Below are 27,009 nucleotides of genomic sequence, written 5' to 3' on the forward strand. Positions count from 1 at the left end.
GTGACTTGGAGGTATTTGCTCTAGTGTAACTCTTTATGAAATGGGGATGGAGGGGTAGCATTTGGCACAGTGGTTAAGATACTGCTTGAGACACCTATATCCCATATCAGAGTGCCTGGGCTGGGGTCCTGGCTCTGCTGCTTGCTAATGTACACCCTGGAAGGCAGCAGGTGACAGCTCACATGGTTGGACCCCTGCTCCCCACACAGGAGACCTGGATCGAGTTCCGGGTACCTGGCTTCAGCCCGGCCCAGCCCTGGTTGTTGCAAGCATTTGAGGAGTGAGCCAGTGGATGGAAGACCTTTGCCTCTTTTAAAGAAAATGAATATAACTTAAATTTAAAAAGTTGGTGTTGGAACAACTGAGTAGCAATCCAAACAAAACTAATTAGAGATCACAGATCTATGCATAGAAGCAACATTCTAAAGAGACCAGAAGAGAGCATAGACAGCAGATCCACAGCTGGGCAGGGCTCGGGCTCGGGCTCGGAATTCAGAGAGCTGCTGACCACACACAAACCTGAGTCCCTTCTTGGTATGTGCAACCGATACACAGGCCCTCTGCATAGGGGTCAAGGCACTTGGTGTGTGTGTATGGGGCCGGCGCTGCGGCGTAGTGGGTGAAGCTGCCACCTGCAGTGCCAGCATCCCATATGGGTGCTGGTTCAAGACCAGGCTGCTCCACTTCCCACCCAGCTCTCTGCTATGGACTGGGAAAGCAGTAGAAGATGGCCCAAGTCCTTGGACCCCTGCACCAGTGTGGGAGACCCAGAAGAAGCTCCTGGATCCTGGCTTCAATTGGCTCAGCTCTGGATGTGGCCATTTGGGGAATGAATCAGCAGATGGAAGACCTCTCTCTCTCTCTGCCTCTCCTTCTCTGTGTAACTCTGAATCTCAAATAAATAAATAAATCTCTAAAAAAAATGCACTTGGTGTGCTCCATACTCAATAAATGTTAGAAAATTCTAGTATTTCCTTGTCAAGCTCCATATAGAGTCGTCAGCCTGATTAATGTGGCCCAGGGAGCCAACGCCACAGCAAGGATGTGAGCCAACGGCCAAGTTACTGAAGACAAGAAAAACACCTCCAGTGTGGGCCCTATTCTGAGTACACACAGAGAACATGGGCAGTGTGCACGAATCAAGAAGTAGGTTTCACTTCTTTCCTAACAGCACTCACCAGCAAATGGGGTGTATTAAGTGGACTTTGCCACCATCGTTTGTGTTCCACATTCCTGAATGTGGCCAGGCTGATTAACCTGGACTCGGCATCGACCAAATGAGGGCTCCTCCACAAGTCCTAAGATGTGGATTTGCCAGGATGTTTCACCTGACCAGCGAACCTTTGGATCTGCCTTCCAACTCAAAGGGGCACAGCTCCAGGTTACGCTAAGAAGCAAACGCAAGCTTGAGTGTAGGGAATTCTCCAGGACAGACAGCTGATGGGTCTAGTGTCATGAAAAGGGGCCTGAAATGCTAGCTTAGAAGACATGCAAGGGGCCGGTGCTGTGGTGTAGTAACGCCACCACCTGTGACACTGGCATCCCATATGGGTGCTGGCTTGAGTCCCAGTTGCTCTACTTCTGATCCAGTTCCCTGCTAATGCTCCTAGTGCTTGGACCCTTGCACCTATGCAGGAGACCTGGATGGGGTTCCTGGCTCCTGGCTTTGCCCTGGCCCAGGCCCGGTCATTACAGCCATTTGGGAAATGAACCAGCGGATGGAAGATCTGTCTCTCCCTCTAACTCTACCTTTCTAATAAAAATAAATCTTAAAAAAGACATACAAGATACACAACATATCAACAGATCTACCGAATAGGACACATGGCCCTGGACCAGATCCTGATTTGGACAATTTTGAGGACAGGTGGAAAAACTGGGAAGTGTGAGATCAGATAAAGATATTGCAAATCTTGGGGCCAGTGCTGTGGTGCAGCAGGCTAAGCTACTGCCTGTGGCTCTAGCATCCCATTTGGGTACGGGTTCGAGTCCTGGCTGCTCCACTTCTAATCCAGCTCCCTGCTAATATGCCTGGGAAAGCAGTAGAAGATGGCCCAAGTCCTTGGGCCCCTGCACTCACATGGGAGACCCAGGAAAAGCCCCTGGCTCCTGGCTTCAGATCAGCCCAGCTCCAGCCATTTTAGGAATGAACCAGCGAATGGAAGACTTCTATCTTTCTGCCTCTTTCAAATAAATAAATCCTTTAAAAAGTGTTACAAATAAGCCGGTGCCGCGGCTCACTAGGCTAATCCTCCGCCTTGCGGCGTCGGCACACCGGGTTCTAGTCCCGGTCGGGGCGCCGGATTCTGTCCCGGTGGCCCCTCTTCCAGGCCAGCTCTCTGCTGTGGCCAGGGAGTGCAGTGGAGGATGGCCCAAGTGCTTGGGCCCTGCACCCCATGGGAGACCAGGAGAAGCACCTGGCTCCTGCCATCGGATCAGCGCGGTGTGCCGGCCGCAGCACGCCAGCTGTGGCGGCCATTGGAGGGTGAACCAACGGTAAAGGAAGACCTTTCTCTCTGTCTCTCTCTCTCACTGTCCACTCTGCCTGTCCAAAAAAAAAAAAAAAAAAAAGTGTTACAAATAACAAAATAGCTTAATACTCAGTAAAATGCAAACATCTCGATGCATCAATAAGGAATTAACAATACTCATTTTGGGAAGGGCAGTATAAAGCTTTTTGACTTATCTGTATTTTTTTCCTAAGTTGCACATGTTAATTTTGTGGTAGTAACAGATTATTCTGAATTAAAAAAGGAAATAGTCCTGACACAGGCAGAGAGAGGTAACAGTTCACGGGGGAATGCAGGTGTGACTGACAGAACTGGATCTTCCTCTGCTGCTGAGGCTCACTGCCATCTAGCCTTGGTATTTGGTGTGAGACATACACACACACACTCCAGGGGGAGAGAAGAATGTGTTGGAAATAGCGTGGTCAGTTCTACCCACCAGGTCCCTATACCCTGGAAGACCCACAGAGCTTAAGATCAGAAGTCAAGGTTTGTACCAGCTTAGTAAAAAATACCTCCAAGGAAGGTTAAGAACCATTGCCCTAAAATGTTTGCCTTGTTGCCTTTTTTTTTTTTTTTTTTTTTTAGTATTTATTTGAAAGGCAGTTACAGAGAGGCAGAGGCAGAGAGAGAAGGAGGTCGTCCATCCACAGGTTCACTCCCCAGATGGCTGCCAACAGCCAGAGCTGTGCCAATCCAAGGCCAGGAGCCAGGAGCTTCTTCCTGGTCTTTCACGTAGGTGCAGGGGTCCAAGGACTTGGGCCATCTTCTGCTTTCCCAGGCCATAGCAGAGAGCTGAATTGGAAATGGAGCAATTGGGACTTGAACCAGCGCCCATATGGGATGCTGGCACTGCAGACGGCAGCTTTACCTGCTGTGCCACAGCATCGGCCCCAGCCCTGTTGCTTTTTTTAACGGAGGGTCTCAAAAGTGCTTTCAATTCCCGAAGCTCTGCAGGCGGAACAAGGGGTTCCAGTGAGACCCCGTGGTCACAGCGACGGTCCTGCTCCTACACGGGGCTATCCCTTGTCCAGCTTTTGCTGCGACGGGGAGGGCAGAGGAGACGAGATCCAAAGTCCAGAGTTACAAATTCTTCACAGCCTCACAGAGCCCCCAGACACTGCCAGCAGCTGGGACACACAGGTGTGACAGGCCTCAGGCTCCCACCCCAGAACACACCGAGCCCTTCCCCTGCCCACTCTCGGTCCTAGGTATCCCCTGGAGAACCCGGGGGAGCCACACAAACCACCCAGAAAGATGCCAGAGATGCGGGGAAGCGCATGGAAAGAGTTCACAAAGTCAGGGGCAGGCCAGGGCGAGGGCTCTTGCTGGTCCTTGGAAGGTTCAGTTCCCACACGCAGGCTGCAACACCTGCCACACCAGAGACTCCCGGGGACTAGGAGTGCCAGAGAGAGGGGACTTCAAGACCCTTGATCACACGGACTAGAGAGTGAAGGAAGGAAGCAGTCAGAGCCGCCCTGTGTAATGGAGTCATTTTATTAGAAGCAACCTTGGTCACACCCCCAGTAATGTGAAGTCTCTTGAAGAAACAGCCCCGCCCGCACACGAAGTCAGAAACAGTGGTGCATTTGGCACGGCAGTGAAGTCGCTGCTTGGGACACCCATATCCCACGTTGGGGTGCCAGGGCTTGCGTCCTAGCTCCCTCGTGATGCACACCCTGGCAGGCAGCAGGGGCATGACTCAAGTAGTCGGGTCCCCGACACCGGCGTGGGAGGTCCGGATTCACTGGGCTCCTGGCTTTGGTTTGGCCAAGCCAAACATTTGAAGAGTGAACCAATGGCTGGAAGGTTTCTGTCTCTATCTTGCTCCCTCTCAAATAAAATGAAACTAACTTAAAAAAAAAAACAACAACAACAACAAAAAAAACGACGACCTCAGAGATCGGGGCAGTTGCTCGGTGCAGTGGTTTACCGCCACTTGAGATGCCTGTGTCCCATAGAGGAGTGCTTGGGTTCAAGTGGGAGCTTCGCCCCCAGTCCCACTCTCCTGCTGATGCACTTTCTGGGAGGCAGCAGCGACGGCCCAGGTAGCTGGGCTCCAGCTACCCACGTGGGACACCCAGATTGAGTTCTCAGCTCCCGACTTTGGGTTGGCCCAGCCCCAGCCACTGCCGGCATTTGAGGATCGAACCAATGGATGGAGGATCTCTCTCTCTCTCTGCCTTTCAAATAAGATGAAGAAAAGTAAGACTATGAAAAATAATCAAATAAATAGACAGATTGAACTTCCACCCAGCTCCAAATCAAGGTTCAGAAACCTGCTCCTTTCTTTGAAGGACGTATTTGCATCCCAGCTGCCTGTGAGAAGCACCCTCCGAGCAGGACAGGCCGGGCAGCACGCCTGCAAGGGCGGCCCTGTGTGTCAGGAAGGGTGGGTCCGGGTCCTGCAGAGCCTGCAGCTGGGGAGAGTTACCCCGCTCGGGCCAGTCGGCGCTGACTGCAAATCCAATATTTTCACAAGTCAGCAGGGGATACTAATGGGAATATGCATTGATTTTTGAAATTCCTCAGAAGGTGTTTTGTAGGGAATTAGACATATTCCTCTGTTTTCTTTTCTGTGGTGACTGGGAGCTGTCTTCCCGTCCACTGGATTTCCCAATTGGATGGAATGCTGGTACAGAGCAAATACTGCCGTTGTCCTGTCCTTACACTATGCCAAGGAAGTGAGAAACAGAAGCAAACATCTTCAACTGCCTGGCCAGAATGTCAATGTGGTCACAGAGTACTTTGTAAAACAAGATGAAAAAAGAGAGTTTTCCCCTGCCAAGCTGGGAAGGAGGCAAGCCACCACTAAGGAATTTAAGAGTACTTGTTGAACGGAGGAGATGAGACCCCTAGGTGCGACTGTCTAAACTTGACCATTGAGACACCAAGTATTAGATTGAGAATGGCAGAAGCGTTCAAAAAGTCAGAAACTGGGAATTCGGGATCTGGACTGTTTTGCATTCAAATATAATACAGCTCCTCTGGGGGTACCTTAATACTATCAGAAGGAGGAGCAAAAACAAAAACAAAATCGACCCAGCCTGGAGTTCAGGCACTTGGCTGGCAGGAATTGGGAGCCTGGGCACTCTTGTTCTTCCAGCCCAATACAGAAAAGCTCACGTTACCACCACAGGCACGGTGCACCTGACCAATTAGCTGGCATACCTACTGAGTCCTGGTTCCTTCAACTCCAAGAGGGCTTCCCAGGAAGGCCCTCCCCAGCCAGCTGCTCTGCGGCAATGTCTGCCTGTGCTTCCTCCTGAACATTTCCCCAGGGCCCAGGAGACCCGCAGGGGAAGTTTCTTTGGTGACATTCCAGAAATTCAAGCCACACACATACCTCGTCTCCGTGCATATTTGCCACGTATTTGAAGTCCGGAATCCCAACTCTGTGTTCCTTCGGGAACCGTCCCACAACAAGAACCCACAGGTTTCTACCTTTACAGGGAAGAAAAAGAATCGTAAGTTTCTCCTGAAACTCTGGGAGACTGGGCAGCAAACCATGCCGACCCCCCCACCTGATTAATGCTTCACTTAAGTTCACCTAGCATTCCTGTGCGTAAGATGCTCTTTCCTGCTAGAGTGTAAGGAAACCCTTTCAATGGAACACAAATACTTAACTTGCGGCTGGCGCCACGGCTCAATAGGCTAATCCTCCACCTGCTGCACCAGCACACCAAGTTCTAGTCCCGGTCCAGGCGCCGGATTCTGTCCTGGTCGCCCCTCTACCTGGCCAGCTCTCTGCTGTGGCCCAAGTGCTTGGGCCCTGCACCCACATGGGAGACCAGGAGAAGCACCTGGCTCCTGGCTTCGGATCAGCGCAGTGCGCCGGCCACAGTGCATTGGAGGGTGAACCAACGGCAAAAAGGAAGACCTTTCTCTGTCTCTCTCTCTCACTGTCCACTCTGCCTGTCAAAAAAAAAAAAAAAAAAAAAAAAAAAAAAAACCCAAAAAAACAAACCAAACCCCAAATACTTAACTTGCTTTAGAATGTGATTTTTCAAAATTGGACACTTTGTAGGGGACCTAGATCTTGTTTTTCCAAAATGTTTACATTCTCATTTTTCACTCCGACATCTAGATCCTCCCAGAAATGACGACCTTGCTACTGCACATGATGATACACAGGTTATAGACAGTTGGCTGATGGCTGATTGGGAGCATGCCAGCCCAAGGAAGACAATGAAACATGCAACTCAGAAGGGAGACTGCTTTTGAAGTAAGATCCTGAATCCTGTATTCTATGCTGATGTGACGTGGCTCCAAGGCTGGCATGAACCCTGCCCATCCTAATGATGCCAAGAACACTTCCGCGTCCCAGCTCTGCGGTAGTCTGTGGTTAGACAGAAACCAGTATCTGGGGATTTGCTCCGTCAACAGTACAGCTCTGGTTCATGGCATCTCACCTAACTACTTGTCGTGACCACTGAGATGGGCCATCTCTTTTGTTTCCCTAATATTTACTATTTGAAAGGCACAGTGAGAGAACATGCACATGTGCAAGAGACAGAAGGAAAGAGGGAGAGAAAGGGGGGCCTGTGTGTGAGCGTGTGTACACGTACAATTCCCTCTGCTGGCTCACTCCCCAAATGCCTGCAACAGCTTAGCCGGAGTCAGACTGACACCAGGAGCCAGGAACTCCATCCAGATTGCCCGTGTGTGTGGCAGGAGCCATTTTCTGTTGCTTTACCAGGCACATCGGCAGGGAGCTGGATCAGAAGCATGGAGTAGCCTGGATGCAAACCAGTCACTCAGATATAGGAAGCCAGTGTGCTCAGTGGCAGCTTAATCTGCTGTAGCACAATGCCCACCACTGAGAAGGATTAACTAAACTTGACACATGAGAAGACTTGGGGCCAGTGCTGTGGCCTAGTGGGCTCAGCCTCCACCTGCAGCACTGGCATCCCATATGGGTGCCAGTGTGTGTCCCGGTTGCTCCTCTTCTGATCCAGCTCTCCGCTATGGCCTGGGAAAGCAGTGGAAGATGCCCCCAAGTGCTTGGGCCCCTGCACCCATGTGGGAGACCAGGAGGAAGCTCCCGACTTCAGATTGTCCCAGCTCTGGCTGTTGCTGTCATTTGGGAAGTGAAGCAGCAGATGGAAGACCTTTCTCTCTTCTCCTGTCTGTAGCTCTACCTCTCAAAATCTTTTTAGAAAGTAAGAAGGCCGGCGCCGCGGCTCACTAGGCTAATCCTCCGCCTAGCGGCGCCGGCACACCGGGTTCTAGTCCCGGTCGGGGCGCCGGATTCTGTCCCGGTTGCCCCTCTTCCAGGCCAGCTCTCTGCTGTGGCCCGGGAGTGCAGTGGAGGATGGCCCAGGTGCTTGGGCCCTGCACCCCATGGGAGACCAGGAAAAGCACCTGGCTCCTGGCTCCTGCCATCGGATCAGCGCGGTGCGCCGGTCGCATCGCGCTGGCCGCGGCGGCCATTGGAGGGTGAACCAACGGCAAAGGAAGACCTTTCTCTCTGTCTCTCTCTCTCTCACTGTCCACTCTGCCTGTCAAAAAAAAAAAAAAAAAAAAAAAGAAAGTAAGAAAACTGATCTTCAAAAATATTAAATAAACTACTTGTCACAGAGCCAGTAATTGGCTCTGATTCAAGCCTCAGAGTCTCGAGTTGAGTCTACTCAATTTCAGTCCTGGTGCTCTTCTTCCTAACAAAATACCACCATTCTCTCACCTACCTAAACCAATAGAAAGCAGTGCCTTTCAATTCTAAAACTGTCTGGCACTTTGTTATTTTTAATTATTTGAGAGAAAGAGAGACACGGAAAAATGGAAAAAACAGAGTTCTAATCCAATGGTTCACTCTCCAAATGCCTGCAGTGGCTGTGGCTAGGCCAAGGCCAGGAGCTGGTACCTTAATCTAAGTCTCCCAGATAGGTGGCAGGAGCCATCATGGCTACACCCCAGGGTCTGCCTTGGCAGAATGCTGTAGTCAGAGCCAGGGCTGGGACTCAAACTCATATTTGGACATGGGACACAGGCATCGACTACTTGGCTAAGTCCTTACTCCCTGTCTAGAACTTTAAATACAGTCTAGAATTGGAGTTTGAGGGCTGGTGTTGTGGTGCAGCGGGTTAACCATTGCTTGCCAGGCCAGTATCCTATTTCAGAGTGCTGGCTCGAATCCTTGCTGCTCTGCTTCTCATCCTGGTTCCTGCCAACGCGTCTGGGAAGGCAGTGGAAGATGGCCCAAGTACCCAGGCTACTGCCACCCATGTGGGAGACCTGGATGATGTTCCAGGCTCCTGGCTTTGGCCTGGCCCTGATCTGGCTGTAGGGGTCCCTTGGGGGAGTGAACCTGTGGATGAAAACTCTGTCAGTTTGCCTTTCAAATACGTATTTTTCTCAAAAAAATCAGAGATTGGGTATGTTTAATACCAAACATGTTTATTCAATGTTTGACCACAGAGCCTTATCTGGAATTTAAGAGCCCCAGACAGGCTCCAGCCTGCTATCTGGCTGGCAACAAGTGGGCCCCAGCTGGCCCAGACCAGGGTACACACACAAAAGAAAAACTATTTACTTTTCGTAACCTGACTGCCAAGGTAAAGGATACTCAACAAGACGATTTTCCTATCAGAGTTGGGAAGACTGCCTTCATTCCTTAGAGCTCTAGCTAATAACATGGGTGCCAAAGAGTCCTAAAGTGCACAACTGTCTCTTTACTAAAACATCCACAAGATCTGGGTTCCAAATACTTCTGTATCTACACTCGGGAACTCACTCAGGGCATGACACACAGATCCCAGCTCTGTGGCATGGTGCCCAGCTGGGGTTGCTGGGAGATCAGGAAAGGTTTTGCAACTTGGAAGGATTCGCCAAGATCTACAGACAAGCAAGCAGACAACTAGTGCTGCAAAGCCTTCCAGGAGTTGAGCAGGAAACGGATCCGAGTTTCACCAGGCAGAAATGGGCAGGGTGTCGGGCCCACATCACAGCCCCACCCCCACTCACTCAACCAGACTGCAGAAACCTGCATTTAACAAGCCCCTTCGGCGATCCTGAGGTCCCTTGAAGTTTGAAAGCCTCTAGGACCGAGGCAGTCGGTGTCCAGACAGACACGGGAGGCAGCTCACCTCGGGGTCACACCCTCTCCTTTTCTACATCATTGTGAGCGCGTCTCTCTGCCACGTAGACTTCCACGACACCCCTTTCAATGGCTGCTTACTGACATGTGAGAACACTACCATTCAGTCAACCAATGCTCTATTGTTAGGTGTCCAACAATAAGCCATTTCATGTAAATTGCAGCAGGCCTAATAAAATTATGTCCAGAGTTTGTAGTTATTTTATAGGGGCAGGCATTTGGCAAAGTGGTTAAGTCAGCCACGGCCCACACCAGAGAACCAGGGTTGGATTCCTGCTTCTCGTCCCTGACCCCGACTTCCGGCTGACGCAGCCCGTGGGTGACAGTGGCGATGGCCCAGGTGATGGAGTTACTGCCGTCCACGTGGGAGACCTGGATTGTGCTCTGGCCAAGCCCCAGCCTTGGTGGGCATTTGAGGAGTGAATCAGCAGATGGGAACTCCATTCATCTCTTGCTCTTGCTGACTCCCAGATATGTAATTTAAAAAACCTGTCATTTTCACATATTAAAGAATATGTGAAAAGAATATGTAAAAAGGAAGTTCAATTATGTAACTATAGCCATGCAAATCAGATTGCTCATTGGAAACACAGCACCAACCATACAAACTCAAATAATGGACAAGCTCCTACACACGCTGGAAATGGTGTCCTGTTGGTGATAATAGGGTAGGTGACAGGGTGATAAAACTCACCAGGTTCTTTTCCCTTCTTCATCTTTCTAGTTTCTTAAAAAACAACAACAAAAACAAAAAAAAACTAAAATCTCAGGGCCAGCGCTGTGGTGCAGCGGGTTAACGCCCTGGCCTGAAGCCCTGGCATCTCATATGGGCGCCAGTTCGAATCCCAGCTGCTCCTCTTCCAATCCAGCTCTCTGCTGTGGCCTGGGAAAGCAGTAGATGGCCCAAGTCCTTGGGCCCCTGTACCCACGTGGGAGACCTGGAAGAAGCTCCTGGCTTCGGATCAGCGCAGCTCCGGCAGTTGCGGCCAGTTGGGGAGCGAACCAGCGGATGGAAGACCTCTCTCTCTCTGCCTCTCTCTGTGTAACTCTGACTTTCAAATAAATAAATCTTTAAAAAAAAAAAAAAGAAACTAAAATGTCACATGCTATCATTCAGGAAGCCCAGATACCATGTGCCAGGCACTGTACTAAGCACTTTAGGTGGGTGATGTCTGGCCATAATTCATTGTGGAGGAAACTGAGTTGAGCAGTAGCACTGGGGCCAGCACCAAGCCACTGCCTGCAGTGCCGGCATCCCATATGGGTGCCAGTTCTAGTCCTGGCTGCTCCATTTATGATCCAGCTCTCTGCTAATATGCCTGGGAAAGCAGTGGAAGATGGCCCGGGTGCTTAGGCCCCTGCATTCACATGGGAGACTTGAAAGAAGCTCCTGGCTTCGAACCAGCCCAGTTCTGTCATTGTGGCCATTTGGGGAGTGAACCAGTGGATGGAAGACCTCCCTCTTTCTTTCTCTGCAACCCTGCCTTTCAAATAAGTAAATCTTAAAAAAAAAGGGGGGGGGGCGGGGATAGAACCACAGTTCAAACCCAGGTCTGTGTGATTCTAAAAGCTGGCTCTTCTGATGAACCCAAGCTGCCTCAATTTCCCTGAAATAGAAGACAGGCCAGAGCCCAGCCCAGCCTGAGGAAGCAGGATCCAGCCTGCTACCTGGCTATGGCTGGTTAAGCCAGGGAAGACAGCTCGATCGAGGGCCACGCTACAGGACCCTCCATGCGCAGTGCTGGTGTAGCAACCCCTTCAGACCACCTCTGTCCTGTGTGTGTCGGTGGGACAGGCCCAGAAAAAAGCAGAGACCCTGATGGCCCTCTGATGCTGAAGCATGCTACCATTTCATGAGGCTCTTTGTAGGAGGGACTTTAAAAAGATTATAGGGAGAAAATTAAATTTATTTTGGTGCAAAAAATTTTGAAATCCACGCACACCAGGGATCTTCAAAAAGTTCATGAAAAATTAGTATGCCGAAACTATGCGTGGATTTTAAAAATCCGCACCAACACAAACTTGTCTTTAAATCTATTTTCCCTGTGAATTTTTGAAGGCTTCTCAAACGTACAGTCGGGTGGACAAAGACCTGCATCCGGAGCTCAGGGTCAGCTGCTTTCTCAGACCGGCCCATCTCTGGGTATCCTTACATGCACCCTCTGACCCCGGTCAAGTGTGCCAGCACTTCCCTGATGCACTGGGTTCACCTGCCTCAGGCTTAATTAAGTGGGACTAACCGCCCGCCCCATCAGCAGGGCTTTTGCAAGGCAACCCATTAGTGGCTTATCACTACCTGAGTTCCTTTTACTTCCTTTACTGACACAAAACTTTCAGTATCACCTATGCACATTCCCATTACTCCCCACCATCCTCCCCCTCCCCCACGAAGCTTATCACATAGAGCGCGCACAGCTCTACATTAAATAACAGAAGTGGGCCCAGCACAGTGGTGCAGCTAGTGAAGCCGCTGTCTGTGCCACAGCCATCCCACTTCAGCGTGCAGGACTGAGTCCTGGCTGCTTTGCTTCCGATCCAGCTCCCTGCTAGTGCGCCTGGGAAAGCAGAAGATGGTCAAGCGCTTGGGCCCCTGCCACCTGTGAGAGTCCTGAGTCCACACGGGTCTGAGACGTCTCCCCCACTCTTTCCTGGAATCAGCAAAACGAAAACACAGAGGAGCCATGCTCCTGGAGAGCCTCACCATTCCCACAATTTGTCCCAGCTGCAGATCAGGGAGACAGCCTGTGCCTGCCTCGCTCTGAATCAGGCAGCCCAGGGACACTCTGTGTCGGGGACACCCTATCTCAGGTATCTGGTATCCTCTCCCAGTGCTCCAGCCCGCATCCCACACCCCTTTGTTCAGCCGCTATTTTTTTTGCTCAGCGTGGTCTTGGTTGTCGTTCTCGGTCATGGTTGAAAACCCTCCCCCCACCTACATGGGTACCCAGACGGAGGCCCTGGTTCCTGCTTCTGGCCTGGCTCAGCCCTGGCTGTTGCAGCCATGTAGGAGAGGAACCATGGAAGGAAAAATCTTTCTCTGTTGCTGTCATTCAAATAAATAAATACATCTTTAAAAACACACACACATGATATTTAGGTAACTTTAAAGTTTCCAACGTTCACACGCCCCCTGGATTTGAAGTAGAGGAAAACCCTGCTCCTGCCAAGTCACTGCAGACACACGAACACAGAGGACACACACCAAGGGCGGAGACGCCAGGCTGGCTGTGCCTGCGGCAGCAGCGCTCACAGCCGTCACGCTACAGGAGCCCCAAGTCCAGGGGCTCCGGCGGAACGTTCGTGGATTCCAAAGAACCCTCCAGAAGCCCAGGTGGGAGGGACCCACGGCGTTGGTCAGTCCCTACTAAAATGCTGGCCAGAGTTCACAGAGTTAAATAGTTCAGGAGTAAATTAGCTCAATTAGCTCACTGTCAAAACAGCCAGGGGTCTTCCCCGGGTCCCACAAGCCACAGCTGTGGTAGACTGACACCTGGCCTCCCCACCAGGCTCCACTTAGGATGTTTACCCTGGGGTGGGGGAGGCCCAGCCCAGCCGCCACCCCCAGGGCATAGGATGCTCTTTCTCCTGGGGGAAGGGCAGTGTAGGGAGCCTCCCCTATAACAGCTCAAAGTGATTTGCAGATATTCAATTAATTTAACCCTAATGACTGCGCTGCTAGGTTTTAGTGCTTCTATTATTCTTTTGCACACAACAAAACATTCTTCAGTAACCCTCTAAGGCAGCGGCTCTCAAAGTATGGTCCCAGGACCAACCAACAGCATCAGTATCACCGGGAACTCAGGGAAAATGCTCATTCTCGGTCTGCCCCAGATGGACTGAATCAGAAACTCTGGGGGTGGAGACTAGTTCTCTGTGATGGGTTTTATTTCTCTCTCTCCTCTCTTCTCTCCTCTCTCTCTCATGCACACATGCACACACAACTCCCATTTGCTGGTTTGCCCCCCAAATGCCCACAATGGCTGGGGCTGGGCCTTAGCCACAGTCAGGAAGTGGAAATTCGATCCAGGTCATCGAGTAGGAACCCAACTACTAGAGCCAATCACTGCTTCCTCCCAGGGTCAGCACTTGGCAGGAAGCTGGAACCAGGAGCTGGCGCTGGGAAGCTACCCGCTCCCCATGGTGCGCTTCAACAAGCTCGCCAGTTTTTTTCTCAAATGCACAAATGTGAAGAACCGATGTTAAAGGAGACAGCGCTGGCTGGTTCTCTGGTGGCCCTGCTCTGTTCTCAACCTCCATGTGGCTCTGCTAGTCACCTAAAAGATTGGAAACATTAAAAAAAACTCAATGAAACCGGCACCCGTGAACCAGGCTTGCTGTGCACCAAACGTTGGTTGCTGGGAGTTTTTTCTTTCTCCCAGCTGAGGAGACACAGGAAGTAGGAGGAGGAAGGGGGGGGGGGTCAGAGGAAGGCTGCTTTGAGAAGCCATAGTTGGTGTTGGCAACTTGTGCTTGGTTTGGCTCACCCGCCGGACCTGAGGGCTCTGCAGCCAAGGACCATACGCGAACCTCCAGCCACCAGCTGCAAAGCGTTGGAGTTGCCATGGGCTATCCTGCTGGCTTCAGGTTGCACGCGGCTGTCAATCACAAAGAGGAGGCTATAAAAGCAGATGGGTGGAGAAGCAAGGAAAGGCGGGACACAGCCCCTGTGCCCCGACCATCCCTGACTCTAGCACCTAAGATCCCTGCACCTGCTTGACGTTCAGGGCCAACCACCCAGCATTCCTGGGCTTTCTGTTGCAGGGTTTGAGTCAGCCAGTGGGAACGCCCAGTCTCTGTACTGGCAAGGCTGAGAACCCATGCAGATGTGATGACACCCTCATCCCAAGGGCAGCCACGGACCCCAGCGAAGCTTCCCTGCCGCCACCCGTGCAACAGGCTGGGGACCCTGACTTCTTTGATGGATGGATGGAGGAACTTGTCAAGGAAGGAGTTGGAGGACTCACTAAAAGGCATCCCTGAGGTCCTACTGCCATTGTGATAGGTGCAAGTGCTCGGGGCCATGATGGGGCTGAGCTGTTTCTTAGAGGGTGGGTGTTTGGTCTCACGCACATCAGAGTGCCTGGGTTCAACACCTGGCTCCACTCAGGACTCTGGCTTCCTGCTAATGCAGACCCTGGGAGGCAGCAGGTGATGGCTCAAGTAATTGAGTGACTACCACTCACCTGGAAGCCCTGCAGGGAATATCTTATCTCTGGCTTTGGCCCAGCAAATGCAGTACCAGCCATTGTGGGCATCTGGAGAGTGAAGCAGTGGATAGGAGCTCTTTTTCTGCTTCTCAAATAAATAGATTAAAAATAAATACTACTTAGAGCTAGGGTTTTGCAGCTCAGCATAATACAGGGGTGAGAACACAGAAGGCAAACCAGAACTTCATGGGGTTGGGGTGGGGTGGGACAAGCAGATGTTTGTCTCCAAATTCAGCTGCACTGGAGTTTCTCATTGCACACAGATGCTGGTGTGGGGTCACAACTGGGGCCTTGTCATGATGTGTGTGAGCACGAGCCAGGGCCCTGGAGAAGAGGTCACCAGGGCTTCTGCATGGGTGTCAAGCCTGCGTGTCTGGGGTCTGGGAACCACATCCCTTGCACTTTTCCATGTGGCCCACAAACAAACAATGGATTCCTGTGGCTGCCTTGTTTAGGGTCCACATTCCTGGGTCTTCTACGCTGATGGCCTGGACGGGGAGCCTTACTCAACTGGGGTGCTCACCCTGCCACTGCACTCCGAGGGGCACTGTGTAGGGGGCTGGCTGTCACCTAGGACCCCTTCCCCTTTATCCATCTCCAAAGGGGCCTTGTCATCCACTCCACCCCCTCTGGCTGCACCGCCACCACCACTGCCACCATATATGGCCTGGTGAGTCTCCAGTTTTCTATAAACTTTCTTCACCTATGACAACTTCCCACACCCCAGGCACCTGAGGCTCAGCCCCATCTCTATTCGTGGTGTTCGCAGCCTAAAATGGCCTCCCTGGGTTTTCTGCCTTTTCAAACACTATGAATCCCACAAAACCTAATGCTAAGAAATTATCCTAGACTATTCTGACTCACCCAGATTTCTCTCTCTCTTTGGACTATTTCTAGAAAATGGCATCCCAAGATTCCTCATTGCAAAACACTCTGCCTTTTGGTCAGTTTTCTCCAGGTTTCTCGTGGACAAGGCTTGCTTGTCCAGTGACATTGTCAGCCTGGCCTGGCCGTCATATTCTTCTCTGGTTGCCTTGCTGTGTCTACCTTGGTGTAACCTGGCCATCCACCTCCATGTGAGCAAAGACCTTCTCATGCCTGTTGAACTCCAGCATATCACGTGACTTGCTCTGGCCAATGAAATATGGTATGAAAAGTCACATGTCACTTCCAGGCAGAAGGTTTAAGAACCAAGGCATGGTTTGCCCACTCTTTTCTCTCTGACACAAGGCAGGCAAGGTTTTGATGGAGGCTTCTCTGTGAATTTGGGTTCTGAGAGGGAAGATGGCAGGGAACAGTCGCAGCTCACTGATGAAGGACATAACCTGATACCTTGACAGTAGGGACTCCATTTCAGAGCACCCGAGACTCCATCTTGAGAAGGCGCCCTCCACCATGAGACCGGTCTGAACTCTGATCTAAAACTCAGACAATAGCACTGCTCAGACGATAACAGCACACTGCATTGCACACGGCAGAGCACGGAAACTCCCCAGCAGGGTCGCTCAAGCCTTAAACAGAGAGGCTGCACCTGGATTGATGTTCAGATTGTCATTTGTCTATTGTCAAGGTTGTAATGTAGTTTCACATAGGCTTTAGGTCAGCTTGACCCCAGCTTGTATCCCCCTCCCCTCCTGTGGTTTTTGCCTTAATAAACCCTGTTGCTTTGAGCTTCGGGGTTGAGAGTTCTTTAGGGCATGAGCCTGCTCTCTGCTCCCAGCAGTAAAGGACCATCAGATTTTATCAATGCGTGGTGCCCTTCTGTTTGCACTCGCTCAGGCACAACAGACATATATAACAAGAGATGAAACCTTTGCTTTTCTGTTACGAATCATTGAGATTGAGGGAGAGGCATTTTTAATTTTTTATTGAAGTTTAATACAGCCTGGCCCATGCCACCAGATGTCTTTTCTGTGACCAACACAAGCCAAGATGTCCTCCTCCTCTGGAGGCTCACTGGCACTCACGGCTGACACCAGTGCTTTTATGACAGGGGTTCCCAGAGCCATTGCCCTCTGCGGAAGTGACCCAGGGTCTAGAAACTGTAAGCGGTGCAAATTAGACAAAAGTGTCTGTTAATAATGTTATGCGTAGGTCTTCTCAATGCAAGTTATCGGCTTCTAAACATGTTGTGCTGTTGTATTTCTATAGCGCCAGAAGGCTTTCTGTAGATGAACAGCAACTGTTGATGTACGGGGAACAGCCAATGCATGACTATTATTCTGAAGCCTTGAAGGCACCGTATTAAAAAGGAACATCAGAGACAGACATCACTGGAAAGCCTATCTCGGCATTCAGTTTGAGTAATCTCATCATAATCTGTACATGCCATCAAATACTGCTTGCACTTGGACGTGACTCTACAGCTGAGTGCTTTGGGTTCTAGTAGCACAAAGCTGGGCACACAGAGATCAAACAGGACAGCAAAAGGACCTCCGTGAATGGTCAATAAGGAAAGGGGGCTGATCTCGAGTGGGGAGACCAGAGGAGGCCCTGTAAGGCTTCCCTGTAGACAGAGCGGCGGACAGGAAGCAGGGCTGAACCACCGCTGCCGGAGGACAGGCTGCTTGACTTTAGGAATCAGGAGCTGGACGTCAGACCAGCTGAGCCACCAACAGGGGGCCAATGTGAAAGCAGCAGTTGGCATTGTGGCCCGTGACTGCAGCCTCGCAGGGTTAGATGCACCTGCCCAAGGTGACCAAAGGCTGGCCTTGGAAAGAGAGTTCCGCAGAAAACCAATCACAATGCAACTCTGTCCTCATTGTGCCCGCCCCCATCCTGCACAAAGGCACAGTCTTTCTCACTGCTTCCCCCCACGAGGACCTGTGGAGCGCATATCTGAGCCTGGAAGCTAGCGAGCGAAGTCACGAATTGATTCTATGTCCTGACCAGCACTAGTTTTCTATCCCTGAGATCGCTTTCATCAGTTGAGAAAACCAAGTCCTGATGAAGCACCATTCATTCCCATGACTTCCAGGATTAATCCAGTGTGGACTGGCCCACATGGCTCTGCTGCTTTTCCCACAGTGGCTCCCCATGTCAGCCAGATCCACGCCTTTGGGTATGTGCACATGAGGTCTCACAGTCTTGCCCTCGTGCCTTGGGTCTCCCACACCCCAATCCCATAGGCCAGGCTCCGGCCCTTTGTCATTCCGTGTGGTTCCCAAAGGACCCGACCACCTGCCCCCACACATGCTGTGCGCGCACTGTCTCCTCCATGGATAGTCCTTGGGCTGCTTCCATTTGTCCTTTCAGGGTTCACTGAAAGTCCCCTCCCATCCAACACCATCTGAACCCTTCTTCTGCCTTGGCCCCAACCCTTGCCAGCCTGATTTAGATGCTTCTTTTTTGAAGTTCATAATCCTTTTGCAACCTATCTCCTAAGAGTTACTGCCACCAAACCTAGGTTTTCCAGGGTGCCAGGGATCGCGCACCTCTGTGCCTGCAGAGTCTGGTGTGGTGCCTGGCACACACACAGCAGATGATCAGTAAAGGTTTGCAGCAGGCATGGGCAATTGGATAAACTGACGAACCTGAGGACATTCAGTTGGAGCCAGGGTCATTCCTTGTCCATAAATGAGATGGAATTGCTCTCCAGTACTGGTGGAAAGTCTATGGCTGGTCTACCAGATGCCATCTTGGTTGGGCTCTGTAAAGGACCTGATTTTCTGGATCAATTTGAGAATAAATAGACCCTAGAATATTTCCATAAAAGAGGGTGCTGAGATCCAAGCCAAACCCCTGGCTTCAAGGTAGGCTCTTCCAACACTGGGGGGCAGTGGGGTTCTGTTGGTTTACATATGATTCTCTGTGGCATGAACATTTTGATATCACACTTGAGAAAGGTAGACATTAGGTTCCATTTCATTTCTTCCTGAACAGGTGAATGGGGAGGTTTAGAGGTTGCCATTTCTAAATTAGGACACTGCCTTTTTAATTGAAAAAGAGAGAAAATGTGAAGGTGTCTTGGGTTGCAGTATATTCTCTTTTTCTTTGTGGGTTTCAAGATGGTCAAGACTCCCAGAGAAATAAAGCAGCTTGTGTCACTCATCACCAGCCACCCACAGAAACAGCCACGGATTCCTGTGCTCCCTCCTCTTTAGCCCCACCTTCTCTGTTCCTCTAGCTCCATCCCAGGCTAGGACTGGACGCATCTGCTCCCCTTCCCCTAAATATTTTAATTTTTAAAGTATAAATTATAAAATGGCAATTTTTTGATTTTTTTTTTAAAGGAAGCTTTGAAAACCAGGCATCACTCTCCTGGCCCCACCGTGGTTTCTCTGTCTTCCCTTCTGGACTTTTTTTTAACAGAGAGACAGGAAACTTGCTCCCAGGTCCCCAAGGCGAAAGGCGCTGGAGACTTCCTGCTATAAAAAGCTGAGAACTTCCCTTCTGGTCTCCTGGGACGGGGTCAACATCATCAGAGGAGCCTTTCGAAGGGCAGCTGGGCAGGAACCACAGTGACATGAACAACCCCAGGAAGAACAAACAGGAGGTTTCAGAGCAGCGAATTGGAAAGCTGCAGCCATTGCCCTCGCGGTCCACTGCCTGGTTGTCGGGGTTGGCGGGGGCTCAGGGTTGAGGCTGCAGCTCCTGCTGCCCTCTGCTGCTCTTATCTCTTGTATCTGTGCTTGCAGGTACCACACAGCTCTAGCTGATGACGAGGTTCATTCAGAACCATCACCCCTCCCCCCAAAAGACAGCTTGCTGGGGTGCACCTGTCCTATTGTCTATTTACTGCTTCCAGAAGAACTCGTGCAGGAAGTAAGGGCAACTGATTTACCAGGTTCCCCGTAAGCTGCTTCGGAGAAGACAGACTGGGCTTTGTGACATCCTCCTCCCTGAGTGTGTGTGTGCCCCCAAAGGGCTTTCACTGCACAGCGCAGCCAGCCAGAGTCCAAGGGGAAGGAAGCTGAAGTTGCCAAAACGAGGGCTAGGCTTGCCCTACGACCAGGACATTTGGTAGATGAACAATAGTGGTGTCTCACTAGGATCACCGTTCTGTTTGTTTGTTTTCAATTTCTAAATAGGGTTAATTGTTTTGATGGTGATTTGTAAAAGATGATAAAACTCACGTCTTCAATAGAGAAGGGACAGACACCTGTCCCAGGGCCCTGAGCAGATGCCCCTCCCTGTCCCCCGCCCCCACAGGAGGTGCACCTGCCTCCACCTTGGCACCTGACAAGTCAGGGACCCCTGGGGGCAGCTTAGGCAGGGCCTGCCACCCCCCAGGCCACGGAGGGAGGGGCCAGCTTGGTCAACAGGGTGATGTCCGTTTAGGCTGAGGAGAGGGGCTACAGACGCTTGAACTCAGAGCCTGTACTGACGGCATGGGGGTGTGACAGGTACTGCCACAGGGTGCTCACTCGGTGTGCTGAGGCCCATGTGGAGGCGCCTGCCCAGCGCAGGCAGGCAGATGATGGGGGCAGCTCTGGACAACAAGACCTTGGCGCCCTGCTCATCTGGCTTCGGCACAGGAAGCCTTTAGTCCCTGCCTGGGCCCTTGGTAGGGATGCGGCCCCTGGGAGTGACAGACCTGACCCACGCAGGCTATGTGATTCAGGTCTGAGGGGAAGGGAAGCCGGGAGAAGTGGTACCAGGCATCAAGAGCCTGGGGCCCAGGGCCAAACAGGACAGGCCACATTCACCCATGGGAGGGGCTGCAATGCCCGCCACAACAAGGGGTCAGGCCTGTGGGTTCCCTGGAGAGAAGGTTCCTCCCTTGGGTCCCTCAGCAACAGGCCCAGCCCTGAGTGTGTCTGCATGCACAGGGGCAGGTGTGCAGACAGGTGTGTGACAGCTGGGGGATCAGGCTGTGGGCTGGCAGGCAGTCAGCTGAGCGAGTCTTGGAGGAGCAGAGTGTAGGGGCTGGGGGCTGCCCTGGGCTGGGGGCTGCCCTGGGCCAGCGGCCAGGCTCTGCTGACTCCCTGCGTATCTGGGGCCCTACAGCCTTGCCCTTGGGGTCTGGTGTTACCAGGGATTCAGAGTAGGCCTGAATGGCCTCCTTCTCCTCTTCAGAGAGGCCTTTGCTGATGCGCCCATACTCGTCCCCAGAGCCCTTGAACATGGCACTGCCCAGTCTGGGAGGCACACAGGTTCGGAGACTGCTAGCTTAGGAAGGACAGCAGAGCCAGCACCTCAGTGGTCCGCCACCTGCTTCAAAGCAGTGTCTGAGCAATCTCAGACAAGGATAAGGCGTGCAGGTGCCAGAATCAGATGCCGGGGTTTCCAACCCAGCTCTGTCGCTTCCTAGCCACGTGGTGCTGGACAAGTCGCTTAATCTTTCCCAGTGAGTCTGTTTTCTCACCTTGTTATGGGACTAGCAGGACCTGCGCCTCAGGGGGTGGGGCACTATCCTGCTGAATCTTTACAAACTTTAAAAACAGTGCTGGTTTGGGCATTCGGTCTAGTAGTTACGATGCCAGTTAGGGGGTGCCCATGTCTCATAGCAAAGTGCCTGGGTCCAGCTCCTGGCTCTGGCTCCCCATTCCGGCTTCCTGCAGATGCAGACCCAAAGAGGCAGCAGGTGATGGTCAACTGGTTGTGTCCCTGTGACCCAAGTGGGAGACCCGGATTGAGATCTCAGTTCCTGGCTTTGACCTGGCCAGGTCCTGGCTGTTGCATGCATTTGGAGGGAACTAACTAGCAGATGGAAGCTCGGTTTTTTAGCCTCTCAAATAAAAAAGAAAAGGAAATAAAGTGGATTGAAACAGTGCCAGATGAGCTGGGATTTAGCCTAGCAGTTCAGACACTGATTAAAAACTGTGTCCCGGCCAGCACCGCGGCTCAATAGGCTAATCCTCCACCTGTGGTGTCGGCACCCTGGGTTCTAGTCCTGGTCAGGGTGCTGGATTCTGTCTCGGTTGCCCCTCTTCCAGGCCAGCCCTCTGCTGTGGCCTGGGAGTGCAGTGGAGGATGCCCCAAGTGCTTGGGCCCTGCACCCATGGGAGACCAGGAGAAGCACCTGGCTCCTGGCTTCAGATTGGCGCAGTGCGCTGGCCGTAGCAGCCATTTGGGGGGTGAACCAACGGAAGGAAGACCTTTCTCTCTGTCTCTCTCACTGTCCACTCTGCCTGTCCAAAAAAAAAAAAAAAAAAAAAAAAGATAGCTGTGTCCCATCTCATAGGACATGGGTTCAATACCCAGCTCTAGTTCCTGGCTCCAGCTTCCTGCAGATGGAAACCCCAAGAGGCAGGAGCGATGGATTAAGTAACTGGGTTCCTGCCTCTCACATGCAAGAGCTGGACTGAGTGTCTGGCTTAGGCACAGATCAGTCCTGATCCCTGCGTGTATCTGGGGAGTAAACCAGTGCATGAGAGCTCTCTTCGTCCGTCTGCCAACCCCTCTCTCCCTCTCTCTTTCTTAAATGAAACAAAGTGTTTAAAACAATTGTGTCAGCAACACAGTGAGGATATATGAGTCTGAGGGCGTCAGGTGTACAAACTGGCTGATGACAAACTCCAAGCCCTAACAGATGCAGCAACATCAGAGCAGCTAAGGGACATTTCCAAATACAGAGTTCCTAGAACAGATGGATAGAGACCTTATGCCACCCTGCAGTGGACACGTGTGTTCTATAAGATCCGTGGGTCTGCTCAGACAAATGTCACACAAGCTAAAATCAGAGTGTGGATTCAGAGTGAAAGGGAATACTGAGACAGCGCTTCAAGGTTTATCAGCACAAAAGCTGTCACAAACGTTCAGGGCACCAGACAGCAGGTGAATGTACTTGTGAAGCCAAAGACTGAATCTTGTTCAAGTCCCCAGGACACGGTGCCAGAGGACAGGGCCAACGGAGCAGCAGCCTGCAGGGCTGCCAGGGGGCAGGGCAGGAAGCCACGTCACCTCTGTGACCCGAGTTGGACCATTAACCATAAACACATCTTTCACATTTCCTTCCAGGGCCTGTTTCAAAGTGATCGTTTCCAAAGTGACCGAGGCCCCAGATTTTAACTATCTCAATGCTAATGAGGCTGGAAACCATAGTAAGAATTTCCAGTCTGGCTTTGGCGAGAGTCCAGCTCATCATTGTAAGAGGGTGACCCAAGACCTTGTAGACAAGGAACTGGTTCATTAGGAATCCGTCAATGGCATTAAAATTGGTTCAATCTGAGTCAGTCCGTGCTGCCTTGTCACAAGACTGGGGAACTGTCCCAGGTTACAGATGGAAGAGACAAATGTTGCTTGTAATTTGCGAGCCTTAACTTGATTTCATTAGGAAAAAAGTTATAAAAGGCATTTTGGAGCTATTGGAGAGCTTTAAAACTGCAGTGAGTGGGTCGCTATTATTGAGCTATTGGTATGATTCTTAGTTTAGTAACGGCATGTTCTGATTAAGCAGCAAGAGGTCCCACTGGGAGATGCATGCAGATGTGTTCAGGGGTGAGGTGGCATGGTCTTGCCACTTCAAATGGTTCAGTAAAATCAATAGAGCTCAGGAGAGAGAGAGAAAATGTGGCAAAAGCTATATGAAGATGGTGTATTTATTTCATTATTTATTTTCATCTTTTTTTCTCTATGGTTGAAAATTGTGAAATAAAAAGATGGAGAATTCAAGAGGATGAAAAGACAAGCCACAGACTGGCAGAAAGGACTCAAAACACGCACCTGATAAATATTATCCAAAATATAGAAAGAACTCTTACCACTCAGCAATGGGAAAAGAACACTACAAAAAAAAAAAAAAAAAAAAATATGGGCAGGCCGGTGCCGCGGCTCACTAGGCTAATCCTCCGCCTTGCAGCACCGGCACCGGGTTCTAGTCCCGGTCGGGGTGCCGGATTCTGTCCCGGTTGCCCCTCTTCCAGGCCAGCTCTCTGCTGTGGCCAGGGAGTGCAGTGGAGGATGGCCCAAGTGCTTGGGCCCTGCACCCCATGGGAGACCAGGAGAAGCACCTGGCTCCTGCCTTCGGACCAGCACAGCGCACCGGCCGCGGCGGCCATTGGAGGGTGAACCAGTGGCAAAGGAAGACCTTTGTCTCTGTCTCTCTCTCTCACTGTCCACTCTGCCTGTCAGAAAAAACAAACAAACAAACAGATGGGCACTGGGCCAGGCGGGGGTGGGACCTGCTCACATGGAGAGCATGGTAAGGGGCCTGCACATCCCCCCTGTGAACGACAGGTTCTGCCTTATTTAAAGGGCATCCATGCAGGATCATCTGTTAGCTGGTTTCACAGATCCTTTCAATTCATCTTTTAACAAAATCACAGCGTATTATTTATCAGTGCACTTAAGAAGCTACGTGACAACCACTCAACCCCTTTCCAAGGAAAGGTAACAAGGAGATTGACTGCCATTTCCATTTTAAATTTTAAGACAGCCAAGAAGATGAGCATCTTTACGACCATCCTGGAATTCCAGAGGACTTAAACTGTGAGCTTCTGCTAATTAATTTCTGTAACAACGTGGTATGTGAGATTTGCTGTAGCTACTGCTATAAAGACAAATATCAATATTTACTAAAAAATGAGTACCAAGAACCAGCATCCAAGCAGTTACACACTATTGCAACAGTCTGCCTTCAGAAATTATCCAAAAATTGGGCCGGTGTTGTGGCACAGCAGGTTAAGCTACCACCTGCGACACTGGCATCTCATAAGGGCACCAGTTCACATCCCAGCTGCTCCACTTCCAAACCAGCTCCCTGCTAGTGTGCCTGGGAAAAGCTCCCCTGTATCCACGTGGGAGACCCAGATGGAGTTCCAGGCTCCTAGCTTTGGTTTGGCCCAGCCATGGTTGTTGCAGCCATTTGGGGAGTGAACCGGCAGATGGCAGATCTCTGTCTCTCCCTCTCTCTCTGTAACTCTACCTTTCAAATACATAAATAAATCTAAAAAAAGTTATCAACGGTTTCTAAAATTTTTAAATAAAATGGTAAAATGGTAATGACAGTCTCTTCAGACCCACTAACAATTATCACTCACTGAGGGTCGTTATAGGGTGAGCTGCTTTACTAAGAAATGCTACTTTTTGGTGCTCAGTTGGTTGTCACCTATCAAGGAGAACAAGTGGTATTTGTCCCTTTGGGATTGGCTTATTTCACTCAACATAATGTTTTCCAAATTCCTAACAGGGATCACTTTTCAGTTAAAATTTAAACACCTAAGAATAATTGTGTGTTAATTACAGAGTTCAACCAATGGTACTAGAACGAAAAAAAATACTAAAATGGATAAAGTATTACATTGTACATCAACAGTCAGGACAAGGGCTGATCAAGTCACTGTTTCTCATAGTTTCAGACTTTTCCAGCATTTTACTGAGATTTTGAATTTTAGGGTTACAGAGAGTAGCTTATTTAAATGATGTCATAATCATGGAATCAGAGGAAGAACTCAAAGATGTCAGGAAATCCTACCTCTTTTAAAAACTGGTATTTCATTTCATCTCCGCAAGAGGTGGGTATCCCTGCGCTCCCTTTCAGGATGAGGAAATGCATCGGACACCTGGGCTCTGAGCTGAGTTGTGCGTTTTACTTGCAGGTTAACGTTCTTCCTCCAGTGTACAACAGAACTTCGCCTGTTACCACCGCGGATGCACTTGATGTTTACCTTTCTCAGGACAGAGAACTTGCGGCATCAACCCCCCCAAACAGAGCATCAGCTTCCTTTCCCTGTCCCTGTTCCCATGCACAAAGCAGCAGTAAGTCGCTTCGCCAACGGCGGCATGAGACCATCAGTGCAAGGTGCTTCTGCATGCTCCTGTGTTTGTTTTCCTGTGCAGCCACGAGAGCTCTGAGACGTGACTGCTGACAATGTGAGCTCAGTGTCACCAGCAGCGCAGGCCTATGCACACGGAGACAAAGAAACCTGAATTTATTTTGGGAAGTCCTAAGTTTCCCGTTAGTTGGGCTGTGCATTTAGAACGGGCTGATAATAAATTTTTCCCAAGCCAAAGACTATAGTTTTAAGAATGCCATCTTGGCCGGCGCCGTGGCTCACTTGGCTAATCCTCTGCCTGCGATGCCAGCACCTCGGGTTCCAGTCCCGATTGCTCCTCTGCCAGTCCAGCTCTCTGCTGTGGCCCGGGAGGGCAGTGGTGGATGGCCTAAGTGCTTGGGCCCTGCACCCACATGGGAGACCAGGAGGAAGTGCCTGGTTCCTGGCTTCGGATCACTGTCTAACTCTGCCTTAAAAAAAAAAAAAAAAAAAAAGAATGCCATCTTATGCCCTTATCTACACCTTTTGCTCTCTATGAGGGGCTTCAAACAGTCTGAGGGAAGTGGAATTCAAAGGGAAGGGAAGTTTCCTTTGGTGCAGACAGTTGGGAATCCACGAGTAGTTTTCTCATTATGCATTCCGTGCGCTCTCGGAAGACTACAGGAGCCACACTGAATGGCAAGCTTCTAAACTGCCTGCCACAGCACACTCAACATTCCATGGGCCACCTCCACTGGAGGCTTTCTGGTCAGAAAAATCTCCCAAGTCCGCCTTCTGAGCTTCCTCCGAAGGTATAATTAGCTTGCATCTCACATCACGCCCTCCTTGGAACGTGGGTTGAGGAATGCCCCTCTCAGAAGGAGCAGGAGGAAGTGCAGCTGCTATTAAGCCACTGGAGCTTACTCACCCATTAGAGCGGATCTTATCTTAATCTTGATTAGCACACATTTAAGTAACAACTGTGCCCCACCAATTTGACAAAAGACAGTCACACTGCAGCCTGTTCTCAAGAAAGAGTGGACCACACGCCGCGTCCAAGGCATGGAATTGATTCTGTGCACCTGCACTGGAAGTCAGGCCTCTTGAAAGGTGCCTACTGTGCACAGGCTGTGGCACAGAAACCTTAACAGCAAATGCCAATAATTGTGAGAAGCCATTCCAGGGACACATTCTCACAATGGGTTGATGTAGCCCCGGTTCATCTCAAATCTGTGGGTACAATCACAAGTCTGTGTCCCTCACTTGCAAGCTTCCTTCCTCTCTTCCTCCCTCTCTTCCTTTTTATTAGTGATTTATTTATTTATTTGAAAGAGCTACAGAGAGAGAGGGAGAGACAGAGAGATCTTCCATCTGCTGGTTCACTGCCCAAATGGCCACGCAACAGCCAGAGCTGGGCCAAGCTGAAACCAGGGGCCTGAAACTCTATCCAGGTCTTCCACATGGGCGACAGGGGCCCAAGCACCTGGGCCATCTTGTGCTGCTTTCCCGGGTGCATTAGCAGGGAGATGGATGGGAAGTGGAGCAGCTGGAACTTGGACCAG

At 50.8% G+C, this 27,009-nt stretch overlaps 1 protein-coding gene across 6 annotated transcripts in view; it reads right to left on the reverse strand.

Moving 5' to 3' along the window:
• The window catches only part of CPM (carboxypeptidase M), a 144,250-nt gene that overhangs the window by 32,126 nt on the left and 85,115 nt on the right, over positions 1-27,009 (reverse strand). For 3 of the 6 annotated variants that reach the window (XM_051846436.3, XM_051846435.3, XM_089308656.1), the window contains exon 3: positions 5,854-5,947. In XM_051846436.3, the coding sequence (XP_051702396.1) occupies positions 5,854-5,947 (94 nt within the window). Of the gene's footprint in view, positions 1-5,853; positions 5,952-14,087; positions 14,199-14,567; positions 14,653-27,009 lie in introns of those variants that run through there. The other 3 variants (XM_089308658.1, XM_089308657.1, XM_089308655.1) reach the window with 3 other exon arrangements.

The sequence above is a fragment of the Oryctolagus cuniculus genome, chromosome 11 (genome assembly GCF_051225735.1).
Source record: "Oryctolagus cuniculus isolate XC-2025 breed Fujian yellow rabbit chromosome 11, ASM5122573v1, whole genome shotgun sequence".
Taxonomy (NCBI): Eukaryota; Metazoa; Chordata; class Mammalia; order Lagomorpha; family Leporidae; genus Oryctolagus; species Oryctolagus cuniculus.